The sequence below is a fragment of the Alligator mississippiensis genome, chromosome 1 (genome assembly GCF_030867095.1).
Source record: "Alligator mississippiensis isolate rAllMis1 chromosome 1, rAllMis1, whole genome shotgun sequence".
Taxonomy (NCBI): domain Eukaryota; kingdom Metazoa; phylum Chordata; order Crocodylia; family Alligatoridae; genus Alligator; species Alligator mississippiensis.
The window spans coordinates 243,443,283-243,469,016 of NC_081824.1; the positions used below are offsets into that span (position 1 = coordinate 243,443,283).

General features: G+C 48.9%; 1 protein-coding gene and 1 non-coding gene across 2 annotated transcripts; both read right to left on the minus strand.

Annotated features, from left to right (window-relative positions):
* Window positions 1-411: 411 nt before the first annotated feature.
* CHD4 (chromodomain helicase DNA binding protein 4) lies at window positions 412-24,930 on the minus strand. Its single transcript, XM_006258372.4, has 40 exons — window positions 24,830-24,930; window positions 23,993-24,164; window positions 21,660-21,787; window positions 21,238-21,429; window positions 20,702-20,820; window positions 20,008-20,249; window positions 19,802-19,929; window positions 19,492-19,627; window positions 18,624-18,805; window positions 18,234-18,473; window positions 17,037-17,240; window positions 16,735-16,940; window positions 15,930-16,061; window positions 15,681-15,777; window positions 15,048-15,239; window positions 14,753-14,953; window positions 13,296-13,433; window positions 11,451-11,572; window positions 11,156-11,329; window positions 10,677-10,818; window positions 10,147-10,278; window positions 9,935-10,052; window positions 9,524-9,648; window positions 8,976-9,213; window positions 8,632-8,804; window positions 8,286-8,466; window positions 8,122-8,208; window positions 7,878-7,966; window positions 7,669-7,802; window positions 7,235-7,379; window positions 6,869-7,034; window positions 6,363-6,487; window positions 5,848-5,980; window positions 4,998-5,075; window positions 4,752-4,886; window positions 4,542-4,650; window positions 4,099-4,231; window positions 1,368-1,563; window positions 1,070-1,245; window positions 412-924 (listed from the first exon to the last, which is right to left on the minus strand). The coding sequence occupies exons 2-40, from the start codon at window positions 24,087-24,089 to the stop codon at window positions 907-909; spliced, it is 5,763 nt and encodes a 1,920-aa protein (XP_006258434.2). The 5' UTR covers window positions 24,090-24,164; window positions 24,830-24,930; the 3' UTR covers window positions 412-906.
* Window positions 6,705-6,841, minus strand: LOC132248062 (small Cajal body-specific RNA 11). The gene has a single exon (XR_009459417.1). It is a non-coding gene; the product is annotated as a small Cajal body-specific RNA 11 (non-coding RNA).
* Window positions 24,931-25,734: the final 804 nt, after the last annotated feature.

Here is a 25,734-nt window from a genome sequence, read left to right on the forward strand (position 1 = left end):
CATGAACAGCATTGGCATGCCTTGGCAACAAAGCAAGGGCACTGCTCAACTCTTCACCCAGGAGCATCTCTGCAAGATGGTACACAAGGGCACCTAGCCTGCAGTTAAGACTGAAGACACTGGGTGCTTATTCACGACCTGGCCAACTCATGGCTTGGAGAGAAACAGAGATGGCACAGGCTTACTACCCCTGAAAAAGATCCCCAACTCCTCAGAGCAGCAGCAGGTAATTCCATAAAAGTACCCTGTTATGAGGATGAGAGAAGCAGCAAAGGCAGTAGAAAAACTAGGCCAGTCAGGTTTCTTCTTAGGCAAAGATAGCACAAACTGAGGGAACATGGGGATTATAAGAAAGAACATCACTGGCCCTTTCGCCCACCCTACAACAGAGCTAATTGGAGGCAATAGAACAAAAATACAAGGAAACTTTTATTTCGGTTTTATCAAGTTTTTTTTCTTTTTGTCTTTTTAGCTGTTTATTAGTGGACAAGTCCAGTCAGTTTTTGTATTAAAAAGGATCTTGATGGAGGTAGCTTTGTCTCTGTCCTGGCTTTTGCTTGGTCTCGCCTGTGCACTCTCATCTCAGTAAACAAACGCAAAATAATATTAGAAACCAAAACATAGAACTCCAGGCCGAGGCAGTGAGCAGTACAGCCAGGTTTCTGTGTAACAGATGTGGCGCTGTGGCCTCCAGTCACTATGTACAGAGTCCATCATACATCCCCTCTTGGCCAGGCAAGCTCCTTGCTCCTGTGGCTGGCTGGCTGCAGAGGGAGAAGTCTCTTCTCCCTCCGGGAGGATTGTACAGCAACATCCACAGAGGGGAACAGCACCCGATCAGGAATGTCAGGCAGAAGAGGGGTCACTTCAGCTTGGATGAGAGATCAACAGTGCTGGGCTGCGGCGTCACTGCTGCTGGGCCACCTGTGAAGTGAGAGAGCACATGCATGAGACAAAGCCCATTGATAAGCACCCACCCTGCTGGGACTGCCCCAATGGTCCCACTCCCTCCAGCTGACCAGGTTAAAGGGATGGGGTTCCTTACTGGCCCGGAGGGGAGGGCACTTACCTGTTGGGGAGGTGGTGGTGGAGGGGGTTCACTACTGCGGTTGGCCAGTCGACTGAGGATGTTGCGCTCTGACATCTGGAGGCGTACTGCCACAGGTGGGATGCGGGCAATGGTGGCAGGCAGGCGAGTCACATCTGCCTTCATATCACTCAAAAGCTCCTCCAGCTGCTTCAGAACTAGAAGAGAAATAGGGGTGCATGTTTAGAGGGGGAGGGGCAACCAGCACAAGGGAGAAGGGCAGAAGGGAGTGCAGCTTGAGATACGCCCACCTTTCTTCAGCTCCAGGACACCACCTCACCTTTGTGAAGCACCGCATTGGCTGGCTTGTTCCCAGCCATCGATTCCTTGGACAGGTGCTGGTGGCTCTCTGCCAGACACTCCACCTCAGCAAACCGCGTATTCAGGGCCATAGATGGATGTGAAGGGTCTTCCGACATGTTCAGATAGGCAGCTCGCCGCAGCTGCTCCTCAATTACTAGTGCCTGCTCCAACAGCTGAAAGAAAAGGAATCATGAAAAAGACTCCTTCAACTACCCCAAAAAAAAATCAGCCTGCTCTAGATCAGTGGCTCAAGTTTTTTGGACTCAAGGCCCCCCCACACTCCTGCCCCACTACTGCCCCCTGCCAGTGCCCCACTCCTAACCCACAGCCCCCAATCCTGCTGGTGATCTTCACTCCCAGCCTGCAGCCCCTTGGCCCTGCTGGTACCCCATATTCCTGACCCACACTGGGAGACAGGGGGGAGGAGGACAGGCCAGCCACTGCTGCTGCCCTAAGGCAGCCTATGCTACCCCCCCACCCCACCTCCCTACCAGCAATGTAAGGAGGTAAGGGCAGCATGACTCCCAACTTCCCCCCCCTTGTCCATTACTCCTGCTGCTGTCAGCACAGCTCCCACATAGGGTCTTGGTTGATCCAGCCAGGCTGTAGCCCCATGTCTGTTGTGGGTGCAGAAAAATTGGGGAGGCACCCCTGCTTTATCAGCATCCTCCAGCTCCCCCTAGCCCCAAGCAAAGCCTTGCAGGCTGGAACATTGCCAGCCTTCAAGGGGAAACCCAGTTTCCCCATGTTATTCTCCTTTAAGAGGAGAAAATCCATGTTTTCCTCATGAACCTGGCAGCAGCAGCAATGGGCTCAGCCTGGTCAGCTGGGGTAGCCCATGCCCTCAGAGGCTGTGGGTGTGCCAAATCTGCAGCCCCCACAGACCCCCTGAAGCCTGTTTGTGGCCACCTGAACCCCTGGTTGAGAACCGCTGCTCTAGGTCACAGCTCCCCCATGCTGGCCTTTGCCAAGATAATCTCCACTACCTTCTCAGACCTGAGCTATTGGATTTCTGTTTTTGAGTTCTATTACCCAGGTTTTGCTTGTACAAGGGAAGCATCTAGGGGTCTCTAAATCAGAAGAAGCAGTGTCTCACTGTGGCAGGACACTGCCTACACAAACACTCCAGAGTCCATACCACAGGCAATTTGAGAGATTCCTTTCTAGGATCTTCTGCAAATGTATCTCTGGACCCTTTAGGGCAGGGGCAGGCAATTAATTTTGGGCAGAGGGCCACTTACCGAGTTCTGGCAAGTCATTGAGGGCCACACGATAGACAGCCGGGGCAGATAAATATTAATTTTCTAAATTTTTTAGGGGCCCCGCAGGTCAGATAGAATGGTGGCAGGCCACATCTGCCCCCCAGGCCACATTTTGCCCACCCCTGTTTTAGGGACTTTACATGATGAAGATTCCAGAGGGACTCTGTTTTTATTCCCATGCCACACCAAGCAAAATCTGGACCTTCAAGTCCATTTCCTTCCTTTTCCCCAAACCTACAGTAATAAGGGCTCAAGGCCTTTTTGCTCCTTCCTAGCAGGCAGAGGGGTGCCTGGAAAACCATTCCCCCAGTTTCTTTGGGTATGTAAAGGCTACAGGAAGTAGAAATAGGATTCCAAAGTGAATTGGCTAGCACTACTGTAAATCTAGACTAGATTTCCACAGTGTTTGAAAACTGGTTTTTAAACACCTTTTATCCTAAAGCTTGTCCACATGGGCATTTCAGAAAATTAACACAGGTTCATTAAACTTCATTAAAATGGTCACAGTAGTGTTGTTGTAGCCAGAAGGTCCAAGGAACACACGAGAAGAAGGTAGTATAATCTGGGTAAGATCCCTGTTACTGGACCAAATTATATTGTTGGAAGATTTTGGACAGACTCTTAAACACAAAATGCCCTTCCCTCAGGCCACCTGTCTTTGTTTAACATCTCTTACAAGTATGCATTTGGTTTAAAGGATACACACACTCACTTGGAGTTAGGGTATGGAGATGCAAACAGTTTACAGAGTACAGAGGTATAGAGCTTTTCCATGCCTCAGCTGTGCCACGCTAACTGCCTGTGGCATGCTTGGACCCTGTGCTAAGCTGTGGTAGGTTAGCCCCCTTTCACTTCTGTGAACTGACTAGATGACCATACTCTTTAAAAGTAAGTGCACCTTGGAAATAAATTAAGACAGACTAAATTACAATCTCTGGAGCATGTGCCATCATTAATTTAACGCAGTTTAACTAATCCACTTGAATTTGTCCTCAGCAAGTGTCCCCAAGTAGACAAATCCCTAAACATACCCCAAGTGACCTGCAACACCAGAAAGGAATTGTGGTAAGGATATTCACTCAGACTTGCACCTGCCAAACACTTATTTGCTGGGAAAACCCTTGAGAGAAAACAGTTTAAGTAACTGCCCTCCAAGAAGCCTTCTGATGACACAGCTCCTAATCTACATTTTGGAGTCTGGCAGAGAAGATCACAATGGACACACAACACACTAGTTCATTCATTATAAACAGTTAAGAGCCACACAGAGGGAGGTAGACTCCTGTGCTCTCTCTGAATGTCTTTTATTAAAAAAAAAAAAAAAAAAAAAAAAAAAAGGGAACTCTAAGTTGTCCTAGCTGAGGTTGGTGCCCTCCTCCCTTATGGATGGCTATTCCTTGATGCAAGGCACTCCCCCCCCTCCCCCCAAGTAGAAGGCTCTCTCACCTTAAACCTTCTGGCTAGGAACTTGTTCTTGATTTCCAGGAAGTTGCCTCTGTTCATCTCTCCCTTGAAGGGTTCATTGAGGATGGCGTAACGTGGATCATTCTGAATGTCCTGCCAGCGGGCGTAGCCATGACTGAGATGGGATGAGCTCAGGCAAATAAAAGGTAGTGAAAACAAGCCAATATGCAGCCCATGCCAAAGGATTATATCCTGAGGGGATAGGTAGAGTAGAGGCACAGGGAAAGAGAATGAGAACATGTCCTGCTCACTGTAGTCTAGCCATGCTGATAAGATCTCTTCATGGAGGAGAAATCTTGGTGGGGGTGACAGAGATGGGAACCACCTTACTAACTATAATCCCAACCCCCTTTGGTAAGATCCCCCTTCATGGGGATGTTTTGGGTTCTTGTGAGAGGTTGGCATTCTGTGAAGTGAAAGGATACTTGATGATCCCAGCCAGGAGCCAATAGTCGTGGCGCCGGTGCCAAATCTCATAGGTTTTCTTGGTAACAGTTGCAGCCCGCTCTTCATTCTGCCACAAAGAGTGCAACTCTGGAGAAGGGAGACAGAGACAGCTAAGTCAAAAGCACTTTTCACAAAGAGGAGCAACAAGCAGGGTAACTGTAACTGCACCTGCACTTGGTGTCACATACCAGTGAAGCCACCATCTGCTATGTTGAACATAAAGCGCTGCTTCACTGCCTTCTTGTGCCTCTCATCAGTGTCCTTCAGCATCTCCCCGTTCTGCAGCATCACTACATCCCTCTTGTCATCGTCTTTCTTTTCCTCTGCAGACACAGGGAAAAGTTAGAGAAAAGGACGACTGCCAAAACAAGTTGCATCCACAAAGGTGCTGCCCAGAAGGTAGATAACAAAAGTCTGATAGCACCTTGGCTTACCTTTCTCATCCAAGTTAATTGTGGGAGGTTCTGTAGGGGGCTCAGCAAGTGCTCTCTCTTCCACCTTCTCCACATCAGCTGTATGAGAAAAAGAACAGATCATCATATCTAATGGGTGCAGAGGATGTTCTGTGAAGAGCTTGAAATATGGCCAAATCAATCCAAGTTTCCTTCATCAAACCCCTGTGATTAAGTCCCCAATCCCCATATGTGTCTATGCCTGCACTCCTACAGGCCTCATCCTGGATCAGAAAGAGGATAATCTATATTGGTGGTTCTCAAGTCAGGGTGCTGCAATGCTCCCTCAGGGGTGCCACAGTAGGAACAGCCAGATAAAACTTCCCCACGTGCTCCCCCTGCATTAGGGCTCTCTAAGATCAGCCTAAGCAGGCAGCAACATCACCTCATGTCATGCAGGTTTCTGGTCATCTGCCCCCCAAAAGTTTCTCCTGGAAACTGGCACCACTGGAACTACCCCATCCTGTCCAATTGTTTTGGGGAGAAATGTTGAAAGTATTGGACCAGAAAGATCTTCCCAATATGGGAGACTGCTCCTCCCTGCTTTAAGTTGATCAGAGAGCCCCAGTGCAGAAAGAGTGTGCACACATGGCACAGCTATGCAACATAGGGCAGCTTCACGAGTTTTACAGCCCTTCCCAGCAGCAGAACCCAGCTAAGCAGCACTCAGGTAAGCTGAAGGAGCATCAAACACCTTCTCAACTGCGGAAGCCCCCACATTCAAAGAAGGAGGTGATGGGCTGTCCTGACCCAGAAAACCACTGATCTTTACAGATTAGACTAGGCTAGGTTTTGAACAACCCTGGACCCCAAACAACCCCCTAACCAATACCTTTGCTTTCCACTTCCATTGGCTCTTCAGGTCTTTCCTTCACTTCTGGTTCCTCAGTTTTTTTCTCCTCTGCTTCTGGTGTGTTCACTGGGGACTTTGCCTCCTGTGGTGAAGTATCCACAGACTGGGTACACTGCCGGAGAGAGAAAGTCTTAACTCAAAAGGAGCAGCAGCAGCACAAAGACCCATCTATAGAAGCAGAAGGCAGGGTAAAAGAGGCTGGGGAGCCCCAGGCCTCAAATGGCAGCAAGGTAGGAATGGTGTGCAGAGGGAATTACTTTTTTTATATTTATTTATTTATTTATTTATTTATTTATATATATATATATATATATATATATATATATATATATATATAAAAAAATATATGTCTGTGGAGGCATGAGGCTGACAAGCACTGCAAGAGGACTCCAAATCATCCTAGCAAATACACAGCCATCCCAAACAATAGGAGACAAAAGGAGAGGCAGCAGAAGTGTGGCTATTACAACTATGAAACAAATGCCTCAACTCACTTCCAGAGAGACTTCAACTTCAGCCGGAGCAGTGTGGTGGGGTTCTCTCTCTGGCTCTGCGGGTTCCCCTTGCTCCTTGGTGCTGGCTCCATCTTCTATTTTTACTCCCTCTTCTGTCTCTCCCACTAAAGATCAGCAGGACAGAGAGAAAAAGCCACCAGTAAAATCTGGCCCTCATTTGCAGGGGCAGCTCTTAATTTCTATGGGTTGCTTCCCTAATCCTCCCCCAAAATGCCAAATAGTACCACAAGCTTCTGATACCACATTAAAAAATGCCCCCTTTTGTCCCTCCAGCAAATGCAGAAATATTCTATTGGACCCACTCAATAGGGTTGATGTCTTGATGTCCTCTCGTGCCTTTAAGGGCATGCACATTTCTTTGGCAGCCCTCCTAAACTGAGAGAAGCTGATCTGCGTCTACCCTGAATCTCTCCACCACTGCTCTGGTGAAGAGAGCAACTTTGCCAGGATCAGGACGCAGAGCTATGCAAAGAGAAGGCTCTCACCGGGTGGAGGAACAGGGGCAGGTGTGTTTGGCTGCGTGTCCCCTGGTGTAGAGGGAGTGGGTGTTTTGGGAGAAGGTGAGCCTGGTTGTGAAAGCTTCTTGTTCTCCTCCATCTCTGCCAATTCTGGCATGCTCCAGCGCCCATTTACGTGCTCAAATTCCTGCACCTGGGTAGAAGGAAGGCACAAGTTATGAAGGATGTCAAAGCCTGTCCCTTAAACTAGGGAATAAAGGACCCCTCACCCATATCTTTTGGTGTCTTGAGAAGGGCAGAGATCTTCCGCTGGCCCCTCCTGTGAACACAGGAGTTTGGGGCCCCTGCAAGGAAGAGGGAGTAAAGTTTAGCCTTGCTCCACTAGGCACTCACCTTTTTACGTATAAGCGACATAACGCCAATGCGGGTGAGGACATGCTGACGGGACAGGCCCTCCCGTGGGACCCCATCCGCAAAAGTCTCTGCACCATCTGCTCCTGGCTCACACAGGTGACGCATGAAAAGAGACACATAGGCCCTGCAGCAGCAAGCAACATGCAGTATTAAACTAAATACTGAGGCTCACTATATTTGAAAATTCTTTAAGGCTCTTAAGTCTCAGACAAGAAAGCTCCAGACCCCTTCCTCAGAGAGGCTATTCCCAAGTCTCAGACTCCTGGGGATTGTTCCTTAGCTGCAAGCTCCTACAAACTAACCCAAAGCCCAACCCCCTACATGAGCTCCAAATCTTCCATCGCTATTTCCATCTTTCCACAGAGGACTTGGATGCTGCCTACACATTCCTTCCTTGTCCAATACCAACTCACTTGAATTCCTTTTCAGACTTGCCACGCAGGTCCCGGACAAGCCACTGGGTGGTGAAGGCATCCTGGGGTGGCATCCCATAACGCATGATAGCATTGAGGAAGGCCTTGCGCTGGCGGGCATTGAAACCAAGCACCTGGAAAGAAAGATCTTCTAAAAGCCCCACACACAGGCACAAAGACTCAAGGGCCTCTGCCAGGATACCACTTACCTCTATGTTACCTCCTACACGGGCAAGCAAGGGAGGCAAGGGCTTGTCCTTGTCATTTCTCAAGCCTTTACGGCTGGGCCGACGTGCCGCTAGAAGACAAATGGCCAAAGGAAACGTGTAATACGCCTTTTTGTAAACATTCCCCTTATGGCATCCTGTACCACAGGAACTGTGCAGGGGCACCAAGCTCCCATACCAAAGAGTCCTGCTAACCCAATGCCAGGCTCTTTCACTAGGAACTTGCCTTCAGATCTCTCATCAAAGTCTTCATCTCCCTCTTCAGATGCCACTGAATAATCCGACTGGTTATCAGACTGATCATCCTGCCAATCTGGAGGAAAAACAGTATGTGAGCCTGACAGACTTCCACCTTAAGTTTCTCATCTTCCTGTGGGTACCCATCCATACCTCTGTCCTCTTGGGAGCCATCATTGTAGTTGACCTGCTTGCGAATACGTTTCCCCTTGCCCAGGTTCCTGGCTAGGTCTTCCTGCTGCTGCTCATAGTGATGACGCAGTAGCTTCTCCCAGTAATCAGGATCCACTGATTCTTCCTGCTTAATGATCTCCCGTTCAACCTCCTCCTCCTCCTGCATCAGAGAGGATAATAAGGAGACAGCCCTACACTCAAAAAACCCAAACCTATGAGTCACAGACATATGATTATCCCTCCCCTATCCTCTTGAGCTCCACACAGGCCCTGTAGTCATATATACTTTTGTTTAAAGGGGGCAAGACACACAGCTCATACTCACCCCCATCTCCTCCTCACGTACTACATACTGGGCCACCTTGAAGGAGCTGAGATACTCATTCATGCCCTGGAGTTCTGTGTCTTCCGTCTCATCCTGATTCCGGTCCAGCAGCCGTTCAATTGCCTTGTCATCATAGTGAATGACACTGCTGTCCTCACCCTCCTTGTTATCACCTGAGGGGGAGGACCACAGCTTTTCAGTGATGATGTTAAGAGGGTTTTGGAGCAAGTGTCAACTTGACGCCCCTCTACAGAGCAGCAGTTGCTGTGTCTGCTCTCATTTGCCAAAGCAGAAGATCCTCCCCAACTTTGGCACCATCCCTCAGACAAGCTGTATGCACTCACCCCCCTCTGCAGATTCATCCTTGAAGAGCTCCTCAGTGCCAAACTTGAGGATGTCATCAAGCTCCTGCTTGGACATGGACCCCGTCTTGGAGCCCAAACCTGGCCTCACTACCAGATGCGTTAGCATCATCTTCTTTTTGGCCACCTGAGTGATACGTTCCTCCACTGATGCCCGTGTCACAAAGCGGTAAATCATCACCTTCTTGTTCTGCCCAATCCTGTGTGCACGGCTAAAGGCCTGAAGGAGAGAAAAAGAGAGAGAGCGAGCACACACTTAGAACCCAAAAGTGGATATGATAAATCCACGCGTCTTACTTTGTACCTCCCTTCAATCCTTCACTTTTCTCCCCTGTTCCATTCCCAGGTCATTCTTAGATAGCAGCTTTCACTGCCAACTCCCTTCCACTCTTCCAGCCCTACTTTAATGTTTTGTGTTTCCACAGTGGAAGACCCTTTTCCATGTCCAGACAAAGTCCCATCCCTCCCAAGACTTTCCCCCTCCCCTTTCACCACTTGTCTCACGATTTCAGGTCTCCTAAAAGCCTCACCTGGATGTCGTTATGTGGGTTCCAGTCCGAGTCATAAATAATCACTGTATCTGCTGTGGCCAGATTGATACCAAGCCCACCAGCTCGAGTGGAAAGTAGGAAGCAGAACTGCTGAGCACCAGGAGCTTGGATGGAAAGGGGTGGAAGATGGGCAGAGGAAGAAAGACAATATTACTTAACTGACCCCTCAACCTCCCTTTGTTTTGGGGGGGGGGGGGGGGGGGGAGGGGGGGGGCGGTGGCAGCAGGCCACGGGGGAAAGAAGAGAGAAGCCGTTTCAACCCAGGCACTGATAACTGACATCAAGCAGTGTGTGCTTCCGGTCAGAGGCAAGGGTCCTATGTCAGGAACCAAAACGCCTGTAAGGCGAGGGAGAGTTCTTCTTTCACGAGAGGCATGGGGAGTTTCGTACCATTGAAACGATCAATAGCTTCCTGCCGCATGTTCCCCGTGATCCCACCATCAATCCGCTCATATTTATACCCTTCGTGTTCCAGAAAATCCTCCAAAAGGTCCAACATTTTAGTCATCTGGAGACAAGGAGATAAAACAGATGAGCAAAAAATAGGACTTTTTTGGTCACCCCCCCTCATGTATGGACCTTCAGTCTCAATACCCCAATACCTGTGAAAAGATGAGTACTCTGTGGCCTCCTTCCTTGAGGTTCTTTAACATCTTCTGGAGCAGCAGAAGCTTCCCAGATGCTCGGATCAGGGCACTACCATCATACATCCCATTTGGCATTTTTGGAGCCTCCTGTGCAATGAATTGGAGAGGAGTTAGGGGAAAGGGAATCTACATTTCCTCTTGGGATTCCGGAGCCATGATGTTGTGACCCCAAGGGCCACTTAGCATTTGCCAGCTCAGCTCAGATTAGTTTAGTGCCTACACTTCCACTCTATTTCTTTCCTTCCAAGCCACACCAGCTCAGTTATTTCTGTTGTTGTTTTCATTGTGCCTTTCCCACTGGGCAGGGATAAGTCAGTCCTGCTTACCACAGGGAAGAAACTAAAGAGGAAAAGGTCCTACTAATCCTTTGGACAAAAAATAAACCAGAGGAGCCAAGATGACAAAAGTGCTGCAGACCAACTCCAGGTAGGCACATACCACATAACAGATCAGGAGATGCAGATGCCCAAGGGGATAGAACATACCATAGCAGCCACAGGAAAGAGGTAGGGGTGATTGCAGCATTTCTTCAGATCCATGACCACATTGAGCAGGGAGACTTGATTGCCACCACCACGTGCATTCAGTGCCTCAAAATTTCTTGTCAAAATATATTTATAATATTTTCTGTGGAGAATGAGTCCAAAGTCAGACAGATACCTTCACTTAAGTGAGAAAGTACTTTCTCCATCTCCCCCGCTCCACCCGAAATTGCATTGGTCTTGGCCCTCCCTTCCAGCCCTACGATTGTGTGAGAATTTGAGAACTACCTTCCTGTTAGCTACCCACCTCTGCCAATGGTAAATTACAATCCTTTCATCCCCTACATTAGACCACAGGATTTATTTCTCCCTCTGTTGTAGTGGAACCCAACACATCTAAGCAAGCAGTCCTAGAGACAGGATGAGCTGCACTTGGCAGCTGCTTTGGAAAGCAGCAAGTTTTCCTCTTCCCTGACACTCACTTCTGCATAGGGCTCAGCTCTACCCGCACAATAAGTTCAGTCTTTGAGGGCATGTTCTTGAAAACATCAGCCTTAAGACGCCTCAGCATGTGTGGGCCCAGCATGTCATGCAGCTTCTTGATCTGATCCTCCTTGGCAATGTCTGCAAACTCTTCCAAAAAGCCCTCCAAGTTGCTGCATAGAAACACAGGCACTGAGTAAAAGCTGCAAGGGTGACAAAACTTGCAGGGGGACAGAAAAGGGTAGGAGTAGGGAGGCAGAGGCAGTCAGCCTAAATCTGCCTTGCAGGACATACTGGAATCTCTCAGGTGTCAAGAAGTTGAGCAGGTGGAACAGCTCCTCCAAATTGTTCTGCAGAGGGGTCCCAGTGAGCAGCAGCTTGTGCTGGAGAGAATAGCCATTCAGTACCCGGAAGAACTGGAAGGGGGAAGAAAGGAAGAAGGGAGTCAAGGAGCTCATCCAGTTAGTGGACTGCTGATCACTTCTGTCAAAATAAAAATCCTACCCTAAGGAAAATTCCTTCTAGAGTTCACCATTCAAGTCAAGGCTCAGCTTAGACCATTTAAACAGTTTGTCCAAGTACCCTAGATGAATCTGACACTGCCCAGAAAGTGTTCTCATTCATACTACTGCTTGACACCAGCCTCTCCTCAGCTGTGCCTGCCTGGAGGAAGCCCACTGCAGCAAATGTGTACATGACAAAACTACTTTTCTTGAACAGCTAGCCCTACCAGCTGACCAGCCTTTTCTGAGCTCTACATCATCCTACATTAAAGGATGGACACTCTTTCAACTTCTGACCCCAGAGGCTTCTAGGATTGGCCAAAGAGCATTCCTAGCCACTTATATGGGTTTATTAACCTCCCCCCAAATACACCCCCCGCAAGAAACAAGCCCCACAAGTCTTAAACATTAGGAAGTTTCAAGAGCTTGAAAAAGCTGGGGTTACACCAGTTCCTATAAGAAGGTACAACCAGGATGAGCCATGCAACAACAAGACTCATTACCTCAATCAATTTGGTCAACATGTTTTTAGAATCCTATGTAAATTATGGAAGTTATGAAAGCTTAAAATTGTTTGACAGACAGACAAGTCAGAGATAACTGACAGAACAACTTTTCACTTAGTATCATACAGTCTTGATGTGAAAGTCAGAACTATACAAGTCAACACAGCCAGTCCACATTAAAATGAATCAAGAACTGGCTCAGATGGGATTCTAAAAAGGCAGCTTAGTGAAGTATCCTTCTCTCTCAAGGTAAAGTATTTCTTCATGTTTCTAGACACATCCCCGATTTTCTGTAAAGCATTAATTATAAAAGATCATTTCTGATTAACTTGGCGTGGTAGAACATCACAGGCACATCAAGCTGGACTGCTGGGTAAGCATGGCTTCAAACTCACATTTTAATACAGCTAGACTAAAGGTACTACACATCTAGAACAAAGTAAGTGGTGTTTACAGGATGGAGGTGTATTCTACAAAGTATTTTAAAAAATAAGAACTTGGGGATAAATTAAATTGGGAGTTCCAGTATAAATGCTGTGGCTAGGAAGTGTGATATGTGGAAGTAGTGTTAAGATTACTGGAGTATTGGGAATGCAGGATGGGACAGTTGTGGGGAGGGGAGGAGGGAACTACAAGGAAATAAAGGAAAGGAAGAAAGGTCACAGTTATACAAGGGTCAGAAAGAAAACAACCAGCTAACCAACCCCAAAAGTTGCTATATAGTAGGTCTTGACTTCAGATAAGATAAAAGACTTTAGCTCCTCAACAGGTAGTTTTAATCTGATCCTGCAGCTTGAATACCTACCCAAGGAACATTGCAATAAGATAGGATTCTTTAATAGAGTAAAAAAAAAGATCCAAAGGCTGGAAGCCTACATAAATTCATACGGGGACTCTGTTTAAAAGGAGTAGCAAGCAGTTCTAGTGGCTTAAAAAAAAAAAAAAAGTGTCACTTTCCTTGCATCTTGAAACCAAGATTCTGTCTCTTCCTGACAAAATGCAAGCTTGCATCAGACCTGTAACTTTTGAAGTCTCAATGCAGTTCTCTGACCTCTGTTATTCAGGAAAGTAGAACAGCATAAATCTAGCCCTCAAATCCTACAGGCCTCACCACCTTCATCCCCCAGTACCTTAGACTGGTTGTTCTTGAGCCGGTGAGCTTCATCCACAATGAGACAGGCCCAATCAATGGAGCCCAAAATGGCCATGTCAATGGTGATCAATTCGTATGATGTAAGGAGCACATGGAACTTCACAGCTGCCTCCTTCTACACCGGGGGGGAGAAAACAAAACAAAACAAAACAGTTAACCATCAGGCTATGGGGAAAGGGCAAAGGACAGTCCCTTGACAGAACAGGAGTAACAGGTCAGGAACTATCTTCTTATCTGGCTGCCTTGACAATCCACGTATTAGAAGTCCTCTACACCCAAAATTCTCTGCTGAAGAATCAAGGCGTTACCCAGGGGTGGGCAAAATGCGACCCGCCAGGCCATTCTATACAGCCCGTGGGGCCCCTAGAAAATTTAGGGAATTAAATATTTATCTGCCCTGGGCTGCCTGTCATGCAGCCCTCTGCCCAAAATAAATGCCCACCCCTGTGTTAACCCCATGCATTCAGGTAGTTCTAAAACAAAGTAAATCCACTCTAGCTCATAAGTATCTAGTTTCATATGGAAGCTAGAAGTCCAAAGAATGTTCAACTTCATTAAATAGCAACTCATTTGCAGTGACACCAGGTTACTATTTTGGTACCAAGTGAAGTGCTTTCTGGGATTTGGACAAGAATTTGGAAAAATAAAAGTTAACACTGGCTAGTTGGGGCACTAGCTCAGCAGGGCAGAGTGGAGTCATTTTGCTAGTGCTTGAAGTTTCAAGCAGTACCAGCAGGAAATTAAATAAGATTCTCCTTTCCAGGCTCATCAGAAGAGGCCTAGCTTCCCTGGGTTCCTAGAAGGCTTTGAACAGCACTGCCATGACCCAACTTTGACAAGCACTCTTTCAGCTAGAAGGTTCAAGAGTTCTTGGAAAAGCTTAAATTCTGCAATAGCTAGTCACCATCAAAAGTGAAAAATTCTCTACTGCTCAGCCCTCTACAAGTGGGCTTATTGATGCTTTTTTGATACAGAGGAATTAGCCTTTTTATTGGTTCCCTGAAGGAGTCAAACATACCCAAGAAATGCAATTCTGAACTGGCACTTACCCAATGTTACAGACCTCAAATTCCTTTGCAAAGCAAAGCCAGCACTTTCAGATTCAACAGAAACAAGGGGGACTTGCCTAGAGTCCAAGTAAGTCTGTCAGAGGCAAGGAAGTTCTAGGTCACCTGGTCCTAGAACCTCCCTCATTTACTACTGAACTTTTGACCTCTCTCCAGAGGGTACCACCTGCCCTATTAGAGAAGTCTCCATCAGATGCCACCTAGGGAATTGCCCACTAGCTTTCAAATAGCAACTGTCTTTGCTTCTACAGCTCAGATTGGAACTAGTTTCCTAGGAGTCTTAAGGCCCATCTCAAATCTTTAACTCCCAGTCAGTCCATTGTAATCAGGGGCTTAACTTCAAGAAACACATCTTACAGTTCTATACCTTCATCCTGGAGGCCTTCTTGCCCCCTCGAATGGCATTGTCCTCAAAGGTGAATTCATTCTCTCTGATGATGGCACGGCTGTCCTTGTCTCCCACGTAGGTCACCACGTACATGTCTGGAGCCCACATCTCAAACTCCCGCTCCCAGTTGATGATTGTAGAAAGTGGGGCACTCACCAGGAAGGGTCCCTTCGAGTGTCCCTGAAGAAGAGTCCTCCAGAACATTATACATGCACCTGCTAGTGCAGGAAAGCACCCCCCCGAATGAGCATTCCAAGCTACTTTTGCCCCTCACCTCTTTGTACAGCGAATATAGGAACACTGCTGTCTGCACAGTTTTGCCCAGCCCCATTTCATCAGCCAAGATAGTGTCTGTGCCCTGGGCCCAGGAAAAGCGTAGCCAGTTCAACCCTTCCAGTTGGTACGGGTGCAAGGTCCCTCCTGTTACATCAAGGTAGTCTGGCTGTCGGTCATACTTCACTGTTGGCTACAACGGGGGGGGGGGGGGGGGGGGGGGGGGGGGGGGGGAGGAGAGTTAAATCTCTAGTAAACCAGCCAGGCCCAACCAAAGATTTTAGTTTCTAAGGCATCAGCTTCTCTCCCAGGACAGGTACAGTTCACACAGTAGCAGGCCAAGTTCCCCCTTCTTCTGCTCTACACTACTGGTTCTAAACAACACCTCTCTCTCTCTCAAGAGCTCAGCTTTACTTACCCTCATGACAGACAGTCCTGAAAAGGCAAGGTAAGCCTAGATGTAAAAACTCCTTTAACTCAAGAAGACTCTACAGGCAGTGGTCTTTTGCTATCAGCCTAAGCACTCACTAAAAATATTTGAATCAGATACCAACTAGTGTCATTAATTGAAGAAGATATTTTCCTCTTCACCTCAGAATCCTACATGGCTTCTAAGCAGGAAGCAGCAACTTACATCCACTGTGGGGGTGTCTGGGGGCCTCTCCAGCTTCCGCATCTTCACCTTCTTTATTTTCTTGCCAGGCCGACCTTCTTCACCTCTCATTAGCTCTCTGTGCAAAGACAGCCCCAAGGGAAAAGATGAGTGCAATGAAATTTGTAAGACACAAATAGGAAGAGGAGCTAGAGAGATGGAGCGCAGGACCTGAGCCTCCTCTCTTACATATAGTAAAGGTACCTGCCTACCTCCCCTCAAACCCTTTACCTATGATTCCAGTAGGCCTGTTTGTAGAGGTCATAATCTTGTATATCCACATCCTCACTCTCCCAAGATGCCTGGTCATAAGGTAGGTCCCTCCATTTAATCAGGTAATGGACATTTGCTTTCTTATCCACACTGAGAAAAATCACAAAAAAATAAAAAAGTAAATAGATAAAGGTTATGCCTAGAAACAAGCACTATTTACTAAACCACATACACCAGGGAGGAAAGATCAAAAGACAAGAAAGCCCCTTACTGAAAGGGAAGGGGCAGGAGAGAAGCTAAGCCCATGAATGCCAGCATAATTGAAGCTGGAGCTCCCAATCATACTTTCATCCACACTAAAGGGTGCCTGATTACCCCCCCTCCCTTGCCCTTGATAATCCACCCCTTTGTCAAGTGCAGCTAATCTCCAGTTAAAGACTCATAAACTACTGCACATTGAGTCCACCCTCCTGTGACTGAGGATTCAGCAAGTGCTACATAAGGGACGGAGACACTTAAGCAAGCTCCCACTTTTCCACATGACAGAGCAGTGGTTTTCAAACTGTTCCGTGGAACCTTGGGGTCTGTGATAGGTAATCAGGGGTTCCAGAAGGAGATTGGGAGTAATGGCAGAGCATGCCAGGAGGTGCTACATCACCATTGCTGGACTGGGTTGCCTGGCTCTGAATCAATTTTTAGGATAGGGGTAGGGGTTCCACAGCAGAAGCAAGATTAAAGGGTCCCATGACTTTAGGTAGCTTGAATGTCATTGGGTTAAGAGTGTAGAGATCTTGCCATCACATATGCTTGCTCCTTTCCTCACCTGTGGTTGAGGATCCTGTGGATCATCATCCACTCTGGCTTGATCCCATAGCGATAGAAGCGTTCCTCCATTTCAGCATACTTTGGGTCCTTGTTCTTCCGTTTTCGGCTCTTCTCCTCCTCACCACCAAAGTCCCCTGAGGGTGGCTCATCCATGTCATTCTTACGTTGGTAGTTTCGAAACATCACCTGGCAGTGCAGCTCCAGCTGAACACAGGAACAGATATTTAGTGGCACAACACAACCCTCTCCTAAATGGATGTCAAGGACCACCCCCTTCATAGGTCAAGGACTCTTGCTCACCTGTAGCTCAGACACCCAAGAGCAATGCCAATAAGACATGCCCTGCCATTTGACAAAGAACTGTCGCTCAGGCCGGCCCTCCAGAGGCTTGGGGGGAGGAGCACTGGGGTCTGCATCAGGTGGTCGTGGCGGTGGTGGACCCACAGGTGGCTGGCCCCACTTCCAAATCAAGATCTTCTGCACCTTTCCTTTCAGAGCTGGGCACTACAGAAGTTGGACATAGATGATTATATGCAAGCGTTTAAAGACGCTCCCACTGACCCAGACTCAAAGTCACGGAAATATTTTGCACTTTAACTATATACACCTGCCAAAGAAAGATGGCCAATTAGGACTGGGGGCTTCAGAGCCCCTTCTTGAAGTCTGGAGATGGTGTCCAAGCTATAAAGGCTGGAAGAGAAAGGGCCCTCCCCAAAAAAAAGATAGCCACAGACAGCAAGGTGAGAAACCAGCAAGTAGCAGTTACATGCTCTAAGAGACGATTGTCTTTACTCACATATAAGATGAGGTAGATCCCCCATGGTATTTTAAGTACATACATATGTACACACACACACACACACACACACACACACACACACACACACACACACACACACACACACACACACACACACACACACAGAGCAGTGCTGGGCTATTGGGTCACTATGGCTTGAAATGTTGGCGACTCTGCTGGGGCCTAGCCCAATGAACTATACAGTAAGTCCAGAGCCAAAAGTCTCATAACTAATACCATGCACAGTTATATTATGTATAAACACGTACAAAAGTGGTGTTAAAGAAGTGCAACTATGGAGTACCTGTGCTGAAATTTGCAGCAAACAGGTTTGGGGCCAGTTATGCCCACAGCAGTTTCTGCCCCTTTGCCCCCCTTACTACCACCTACAGTTGATTTCCACATTGTGCTTGGGGAGGGAACAGAGCCTGAGCAGGGTCTGACAATAAGGTGGCAGCAAGGGGGAGGTGCAGCAGCAGTGGGCTAGGGGTCCATCTGTCCCCCCCCCCAGTTATTTTCCCTACTGTAGGAGTGGGGTGAATGACAAAACACTCCAATAATTAGATTCTACTTATACAAAATAATGAATTTTTCCATGTATAGAATCTAATGGGGGGGGGGGAGGGGAAAAGAGGTATCTTATTATTTGGGGCCATCTTGTATTTGGAGTTAATATAGTATACAGTTTTGGGACTCACAGTGCAGCGAGGACACAACCATTCCCCATTGGGAATCTCTGGCAGTGGGGGATTTAGGCAGTGGATGTGGTAGGAAGAAGGACAGGCATCACAGCAGAGCAGCTCTCCTCCATCCTTGCAGACACGGCAGAACTCCATGTGGTGGTCATCCTCCTCTTCAGCATCCCCCACAACATCTTCTAGGATCTCCTCACCTTCAGAGTTATCTTCTTTTGCCTCCCACTGGATGCCCTCTTTTTCCTGACATGGAGATAAACTGTTAGTCTGGGATCTATAGATTTCTCACATCCTAGCAAAGGCACCAGATTCCAAATAATTCTATCTTCTGCCCCAACAGGAAGTACAAACAACTCTTCCTCAATGGCTTTTTCTTGGAACCTGAAAACTCACACAATGTGGACAGCTCCACTTGCCCTCTGGTGCTTTTTCCATGTCTGGATCCAGGCAAACCATGTGGTAGGCACGGGGGCAGGTGTCACAGAGAATGATCTCTCCTCCCTGCTGGCACACCTCACAATAGTCCTGATGATCCGTCTCATAGCCATCTATAGCCACTGCAGAGTCTTCCTCACCTGAGTGAAAGAGGAGGATGACAAGCATTACATCACTGCAAGTCAAAAGCAGGGCTGAAGTCCTTTCTGCAACAACTGGGATAATCCCTCATACTACAGAGGCTAGATACAAGGGCTTCTCTGCTGCATATCAGAAAGAAACCAGGGAGAGAAAAGCATGCTAGCAAAAGCTGTAAAGGAATCTTGTCATGCCTCAGAGCCAAAGGCAGAACACACTACTGAAGAACAAAATGAGGTGTGGGCTTCTCAGTGCTGTACAGGGACACCTTCCTGAGCTGCTTTTTCCATTTGTCAATTTCTCTCCCAGCCATCATTAAAACAATTCTCCTGCTCCGGAGATCTGTATCCCATAGACTAGTAGTTTTTTAACCTTTTTGAACTCAAGGCACACCTTGGAAAAAATATCAGCTCTTAGTTTTCACTTTATTTTTGACTACAGAAAAATAAGAGCCATTCTACTATTGCAAAGAACGCAGAAAGACCACATTAAGTCATAATGTTTTTGATCCTGTGGGTTCCCATTTGAAAGTCTCTAGGTTTATCTTGCGAATCTTGTTTACATGCTCAACAGCATCCTGCCACAGCACCCTGGTTGAAAGTCATTGCCTTGGATGCAACCAGCAGCCAGTTTTACTCCCATGTCCTTACTTAGAGTCATCTCTCTAGCAGATGGCAGACCTAAATACCTTTTTTTTTCTTTTTCCCGGCTTTGAGTTTTTTCCGACTGCGGCTGCTACGGCTGGTGGATCCATCTGAAACAGAGTAGCTATTGATACTGGCATCATCAAAGTCTGATTCCACATCCAGATCATCGTCTTCACTCTGAAGAATGCAGAAAGAAAGTAAGTATGGGAACTCAAGCAGTCATGGTCAGCCAGCCTCTTGCATCCTAGGGTTACCCCAATATACAATATTATTGGGGAGAGCCAAGCTGTGCAGATCCAAGTCCCATCACCACCCCTACCCAAAGAGGTAAAAGACTGGAGAGTCACTCACTGATGATCTCTTGCGCTTAGAGCCAAATCCTCCCAATTTGATTTTTAAAGGAGCCACCTTCTTAGTTTTGGGTTTTTTGAGATCAGGAACACGAGGACTGGCCTTAGGCTTTCGCCGGGCATTGGGCCCTAGGACAGAGAGAGATGATCAGCCAACCAACACCTTTAAATCAGAGGAACTTCACCTTGGCTAGTTTTTCATCTTACCTTTGCCCTCCTTGGTCTTTGCTTTACGAAGTGGTACATCAACAGGGGGCTGGGGCAGGACAACATCCACACTGGTCACCATGCTCTCGACTACAGCCACAGCAGCAGCTGCAGCAGCTGCCACAGATGCTCCTGAACTGCCTTTGAAGGGGTTGTTAGTGCTGAACTCCCTCCATTTGGCCCCCAGTACCATCATCATCTTCGAAACAGCTATCTTCGGGTTCTTGGCTGCAATAAGTGGCCTGTGCAGGATCAAAGACCAAGCATTAGTGGACTGATATGAATACTGGATTGGTCTTGCGACCACTCTCTCATACCAGACACTAAAATCTAAGCTTTAATTTCAACAGTCAATTAACCCTTTCCCACCCCAACCGTGAGGGGCAAATATCACTGGTTCTAGAAGTGGAATAAAACCAAGCAAAAACCCACTATATTCCAGTAGAATGCGGCATGGAAGCAAGGACTTCCATCTCAGCCCAGCCAATCACAAAGCCAGAGCATCATTTTACTGTTATCTCCTCCCACCCCACCTTGTTTAAAGTGGGGTGGGGGGGGAGCAAGGGTGCAATTTTGCCACCAAGACTCATCATTTAGTAGCGACAGGGTGCTCAAAGGTCCCAAGACCAACAGTTCTTTTGTCTTACCTCCCCCTTCCCTTCAAAAGTACCCACAAGTACTGCTCAAGACTTACCTAACAAATTGACTGAAGGCCTTGTAGTTGGTAAGAGTGCGATAATCCTCTTCTGTGAAGATATGATCGATATCTTCCATGCCCCAGTCCTCTAGGAGCTGAGCAGATGATTTGGGTTCCTTGAGGAGAGGGAGATGGGGCAAGTCTCAGGGGAAACCCTAGATGCCTAGAACCTCCATACATCATAGGTGATTATATCAGTTCTGGGCAGCTCTAGGATCCGAGGGCAACCTTTATCCCCACCCACTACTCCCCCAGGGTTCAGGGGATAGTCTCTCCAAAACACTGATGGAACTGGAAAAATCCCACCTCTCTGGGATCAGTATACCCTGTCCAAGGAAAGGAAAAACAAAACAAAACAAAAAAAACCAAAACATTCTTTGGATGGTAATCTGGATACATGGGCAAGCCTAAGACATCCTGGAGAAGGAAAATGGGCAAAATAGAGGGAAATGCCTCTGCAGAGGGAAAACAGAAGAGTCTCTCCAGATCATATTTTGGTGATGGAGTGGGGACAATTGGGCAGCTTCTCTCACCTTGGAGTCATCCTCCTCCTCCTCTTCCTCTTCTTCCTCCTTGCGCTTGGCTTTATTTTTCTTTTCCTTTTTGGGTCCTAGTTTCTTCTTCTTCTTCTTCCCCGGGGTGTAGTCACTGCCCTCACTGTCTGAGCGCAAGACCTCCTCTTCTTCCTCCACAAACTCATTTCCCTCACCAGAGCTGTCTCCAAGCTTGTGGCAGGGGTGGAAGGAGGGCAGGAAAGAGAAGGTGAGAGAGAGAGATCAAGCAGCACTGAGATGGTACCTTAGGCAAGTACTAAAATAGCACACCTTTACCACCATTTAAGGGGCTCATTACTAAGGGTCAAAGCCACATGCCATAAACCAACAGAAGATATCCCCTGCATACTCAGCAGTCAGAGCTCATTTTCTTCCCCCCTCTTCTTCCCTTCATTCCTCACCTCCTTTTTCTGGCGCTTGCTGAGCTTGGGCACTTTTGGTTCCTTCAGCTTCTTGGGTTTTTTCTTCTTCTTGATCTTGGGAGTTTCAGCCTCTGATAGAAGTTCTTCCTCTGGCTCTTCTTCAGGCTCTGGAAGGAAAGGCCAAAACAAATTTAGGAAGAGCGGATTTCAGCCATTCGCAGCCCACCACCATAACCTACAAGTGCGGATTCCAGCACATGCCACTTTTCACAAAGGGTTTAACTACTTCAACTCCTAGCAACACACATTCGAAACAAGTCTGGCTAGTCAGATTATGCCACACTGAATAAGAGAGTAATAGCTCCAATACACCCTGTGTTCCCTCCTTATCATCCCCCCCGCCCCCGCAAAAAATCACTATCCATCCCCTCTTTTTGTCTCAGTGACACTTTTCTGAGCAGAGCCACATGAAATATTTGAGGATTAGAAAGTTCTTTAGCTCAGCAGACATAGCAAAGATTGAGCAAGTGGGCTGCCGAGTCCTGCAGATGTGGCCAGCAAAGTGGCACAGGAGAAAAGTGGGGGGAGGGAAAAGGAAGAGAGAGAGGGAGCCACACCTTGGTCTTTGGGATAGACAGACTACAACACAGCAGAAAGTCCAAGGACCAGCTAGGCTGGAATCAGAGCATGGGCTCCATCCCAAGATCTCCCATAAAAATGTTTTCAGCACAAGAGACCCTGCAATGGCAAGCAAAGATCAAAACTGTCATCTGCTGCTTGCCTCTCTCCCACCTGCATAGTTGCTGCTTAGGGCAAACTCGCTGAAATCCAGTGCAACAGGATCCACAAACCCTTCTTCAAGCACAAGTCAGCAAGCTCAATCCCTCATCACTGTAATGCATTGCCAGCTCCCCCACACACTCCCATCTGTTCCCCCTCCCCCCACACAAAGCCCAGAGGAGCATGGACAGCCAGACAGCTTTTTCCTTTGTGACAAGATCCATAGCAGTCCAACCATTCGCCTTCCCCTGCCGCCCCGCCCATTACAGAGTCACTCGCTCTCCCTCCAAGGGAAAATGGCCTCCTGACCACAGGAGCTAAGCCAGATGGGGGAAGCCACAAGTCACAACAACCAAAGGACAAGAGAGAAAGGAAGTGCTCAGCCTGGGATCCTGTATCTTTGGGCAGAGAGAGTATTCTTGCCACATTTCTAATTGACATAAGTATGCCTTCATCCAGCAACATTTACTGAATCCTACCCACAAGTGTGGGCTCCATAATCTACCCCTCCAGCAAGTTCTGATTTAGAACTGTCTGATGTCCCTACACCATTTAGTACATTGCCCAAGCTTCTTAACTTCCCAGTGACTTAACCAATGAGGGGCCTGGCCCCGACCCTAACAAGGCTTCCTTTTCCTAGGCTCACAGATACCCTCTTCAGGAGGAGATGCTGGAACACCATTTTTCAGCTTCTTTCCATTGCTTCACTCTCACCCAGTCCCTCGAGATTTCTCCAGAGCTCTGCAGCTACTAGGAGGACCCCAAAAACAAACTGGCCATAATAAGCCATACCATGGCATTCTGTTGACAAGACTTTGCTGCCACCTTTCACCTATGGCGTGAAAAGGCAGTTCAGAAGCAAATTCAGGCTCATGTTTTACAACCCACTACTCCAGGATACACATTCATCCTTGTTTTACAGGTTGAGAGAAGAGGTAGAGATCTATACAGTAACAATGCTGGGAATGAAGTAGCAGTTATAAATCCCAGTCTCTTTAGCTCTCAGTCTCTGTGTGAGGCACGTGGACTACGTTTACAAAGAAGAGGCAGATACAGGGACTGCAGGTTAATACACCAGAGGATTGCATCCTACAACCACACTGCAGTCAGTACGTCTACTGCAACAAAGAGAGGGCTAAGGGGAGCAGCAGAGCAGGATCCAGGAGAAGCTGAGAGAACAGGGTGTGGTGGGTAAAGAAACTGGGTCATGCAATAGCCCAGGGCAGTTTGCTCTGGACGCTAGCAGGTCTAAGCTCCCAAGTGAAGAAGTGCAAACCCGACACCCTGCCCCAACGCAGAATCCTCCCGCCAGCCATGAAGTGTGCACCTTCTAGAGGCGGTGGGTGGCTCCATCAGGGTACATGTTCCCACCCACCAGCAACAGCTTGCAATGAGAAACTTCACCTCACTGAACTGCAGGACCAGCCGCTCTTAAAAACAACCATTAAGGCCCAAATATTCCAATCAGACGCGAAATCCTCCGAACAATACAAGTTTCTCCTGCCACTGTCTCCCACAGCACCACTGACTTGACCAAGACAGAAGAGAGCCACAGCTTGCCGCAGCAGAGATCCTGACAGTGCTATCCATACCTGGATGCTGAGGAATACTGTTGTTCAGCAGGATCTCCATCTCATCATCATCGCTACCAGCAGAGCAGGGTGACAGCGGACCAATGCCTGATGCCATGTCTTCCCAAAGCAGGGACACCAGGGCTTACACAGCTCGTGCAGCCTTGTCTCCTTCCTCCTGCCCGTCAGCTTCCTGAAAAGGGAGAAGGAAAGTAAGTTACAGCAGCCGGCAGGAGACCCACCCTGCAGAGAAGGGATTGCCCCCCCGCAGCACGTGGGGAGCGGACTGGAGAACTGGGAAGGGGGCGGCTGCGCGCGGGTACCAGCCCCCATCCTCCCCCGGCAACGAAGCCGAGCAGCAGAGTCCTGCCTGGCGGGAGCCGCGCCACGGCCCGGAGGGGACGCCTGGGGCCGGCGGGCGCACGCCTGCCTGCCAGGGCCGGCTCTGCCTGTCGACGAGAAGGCGGCCTGGGCCGGGGCCAGCGCCAGGGGCCCGGGGCAGCAGCCGCGCCAGTCGGCAGGCCCGGCCCACGCCTCCAGTCCCCGACCACGCCGTGCCGCGCCGGCCCAGGGGGCTCCCCCGCCCGGCCCTGGCCCCGGCCCCGCCCCCGGGGCTGCCCCTAGCGGCCGGCGCGGCGTGGCCGGGGGACAACAAAGGCCGCGTCCAGGCCGGCGGGGGCGGGCGGGGCAGGAGGCGCTCGGGTGCCGCGTCGCGGTGGGGCCGGGGCCGGGCGGCAGGTGCGCCCCGTGCAGGCTGGGCCGGGCGCGGGGCCCCACGGGGCGCCGGGCGGGCACGCGAGGGACCCGGGGCGGCACCCCCTGCCACCCCCCCGGCCGCGTCTTCTCCCGGCTCCTCACCCAGTCCCACTCGCCGCCGCTGAAGGGAAAATGGCTCCTGCCCCGGTGCCGCCTCTTAAAGGGGGGAAAAAAACCCCAGCCAGGCCCCGCCTACTCTCACCTCCATCCCATAATATGCTCCGGCACCTCGGCAACGAGCCCCGCCCCTGTCACCCGGGCAACCAGACATCCCATAATATTTACCCTCCACTCAGAACTCCCCACTCACTTGCCCGGCCTTGCATCCCATAATAATCAACTCCCCCCCTTTCCATCAGGAACATCCCATAATAGAACCCTTCCTCGGAGAAACATCCCATAATATACTCCCCACACTCTAACCCCTTCACTCCAACATCCCATAATACTCCTTTGCACCAACCCACGATAATGCCCCCTGCCTCACCCTCACCCTCCCTCCCCGAGACATCCCATAATAACCTCCACACTCTCCCCCCCACAGACCTCCACCTCCACCCCCCACCAACCCATAATAGTTCCTCCCCCCCACCTACACATCCTGCGGTAACCCCCCGCCCCCTCACGGAGGTATCCTGTCACTGCCTGGCCTGGCATCCCATAATAAGCCCTGCCCCCTCTTCAAGCCCCCTACTACCAGGTGCCACAATAGCCCCATAACATCCCATAATAGTCATGCCCCCTGATATGTATCCCATAATAGTCACCTTCTCCACCTCCTCCCCCACCCATGCTGCGTTCAGCCAGCCATCCCATAATAGTAGCCGGGAGCCACGGTCCAGCCCGGCATCCCATAATACTCTCAGCAACTCTTAGCCACAACCCACAATACTCGCACTCACTGCCCGCTCCCTCACTCCAGCCAAGCAGCCCATAATAATCGCATTCATATGTCCCCCCTCCATGCAGGCGGACCAGGCTGAGCAGGGTGCCAGCTAACAGCCCAC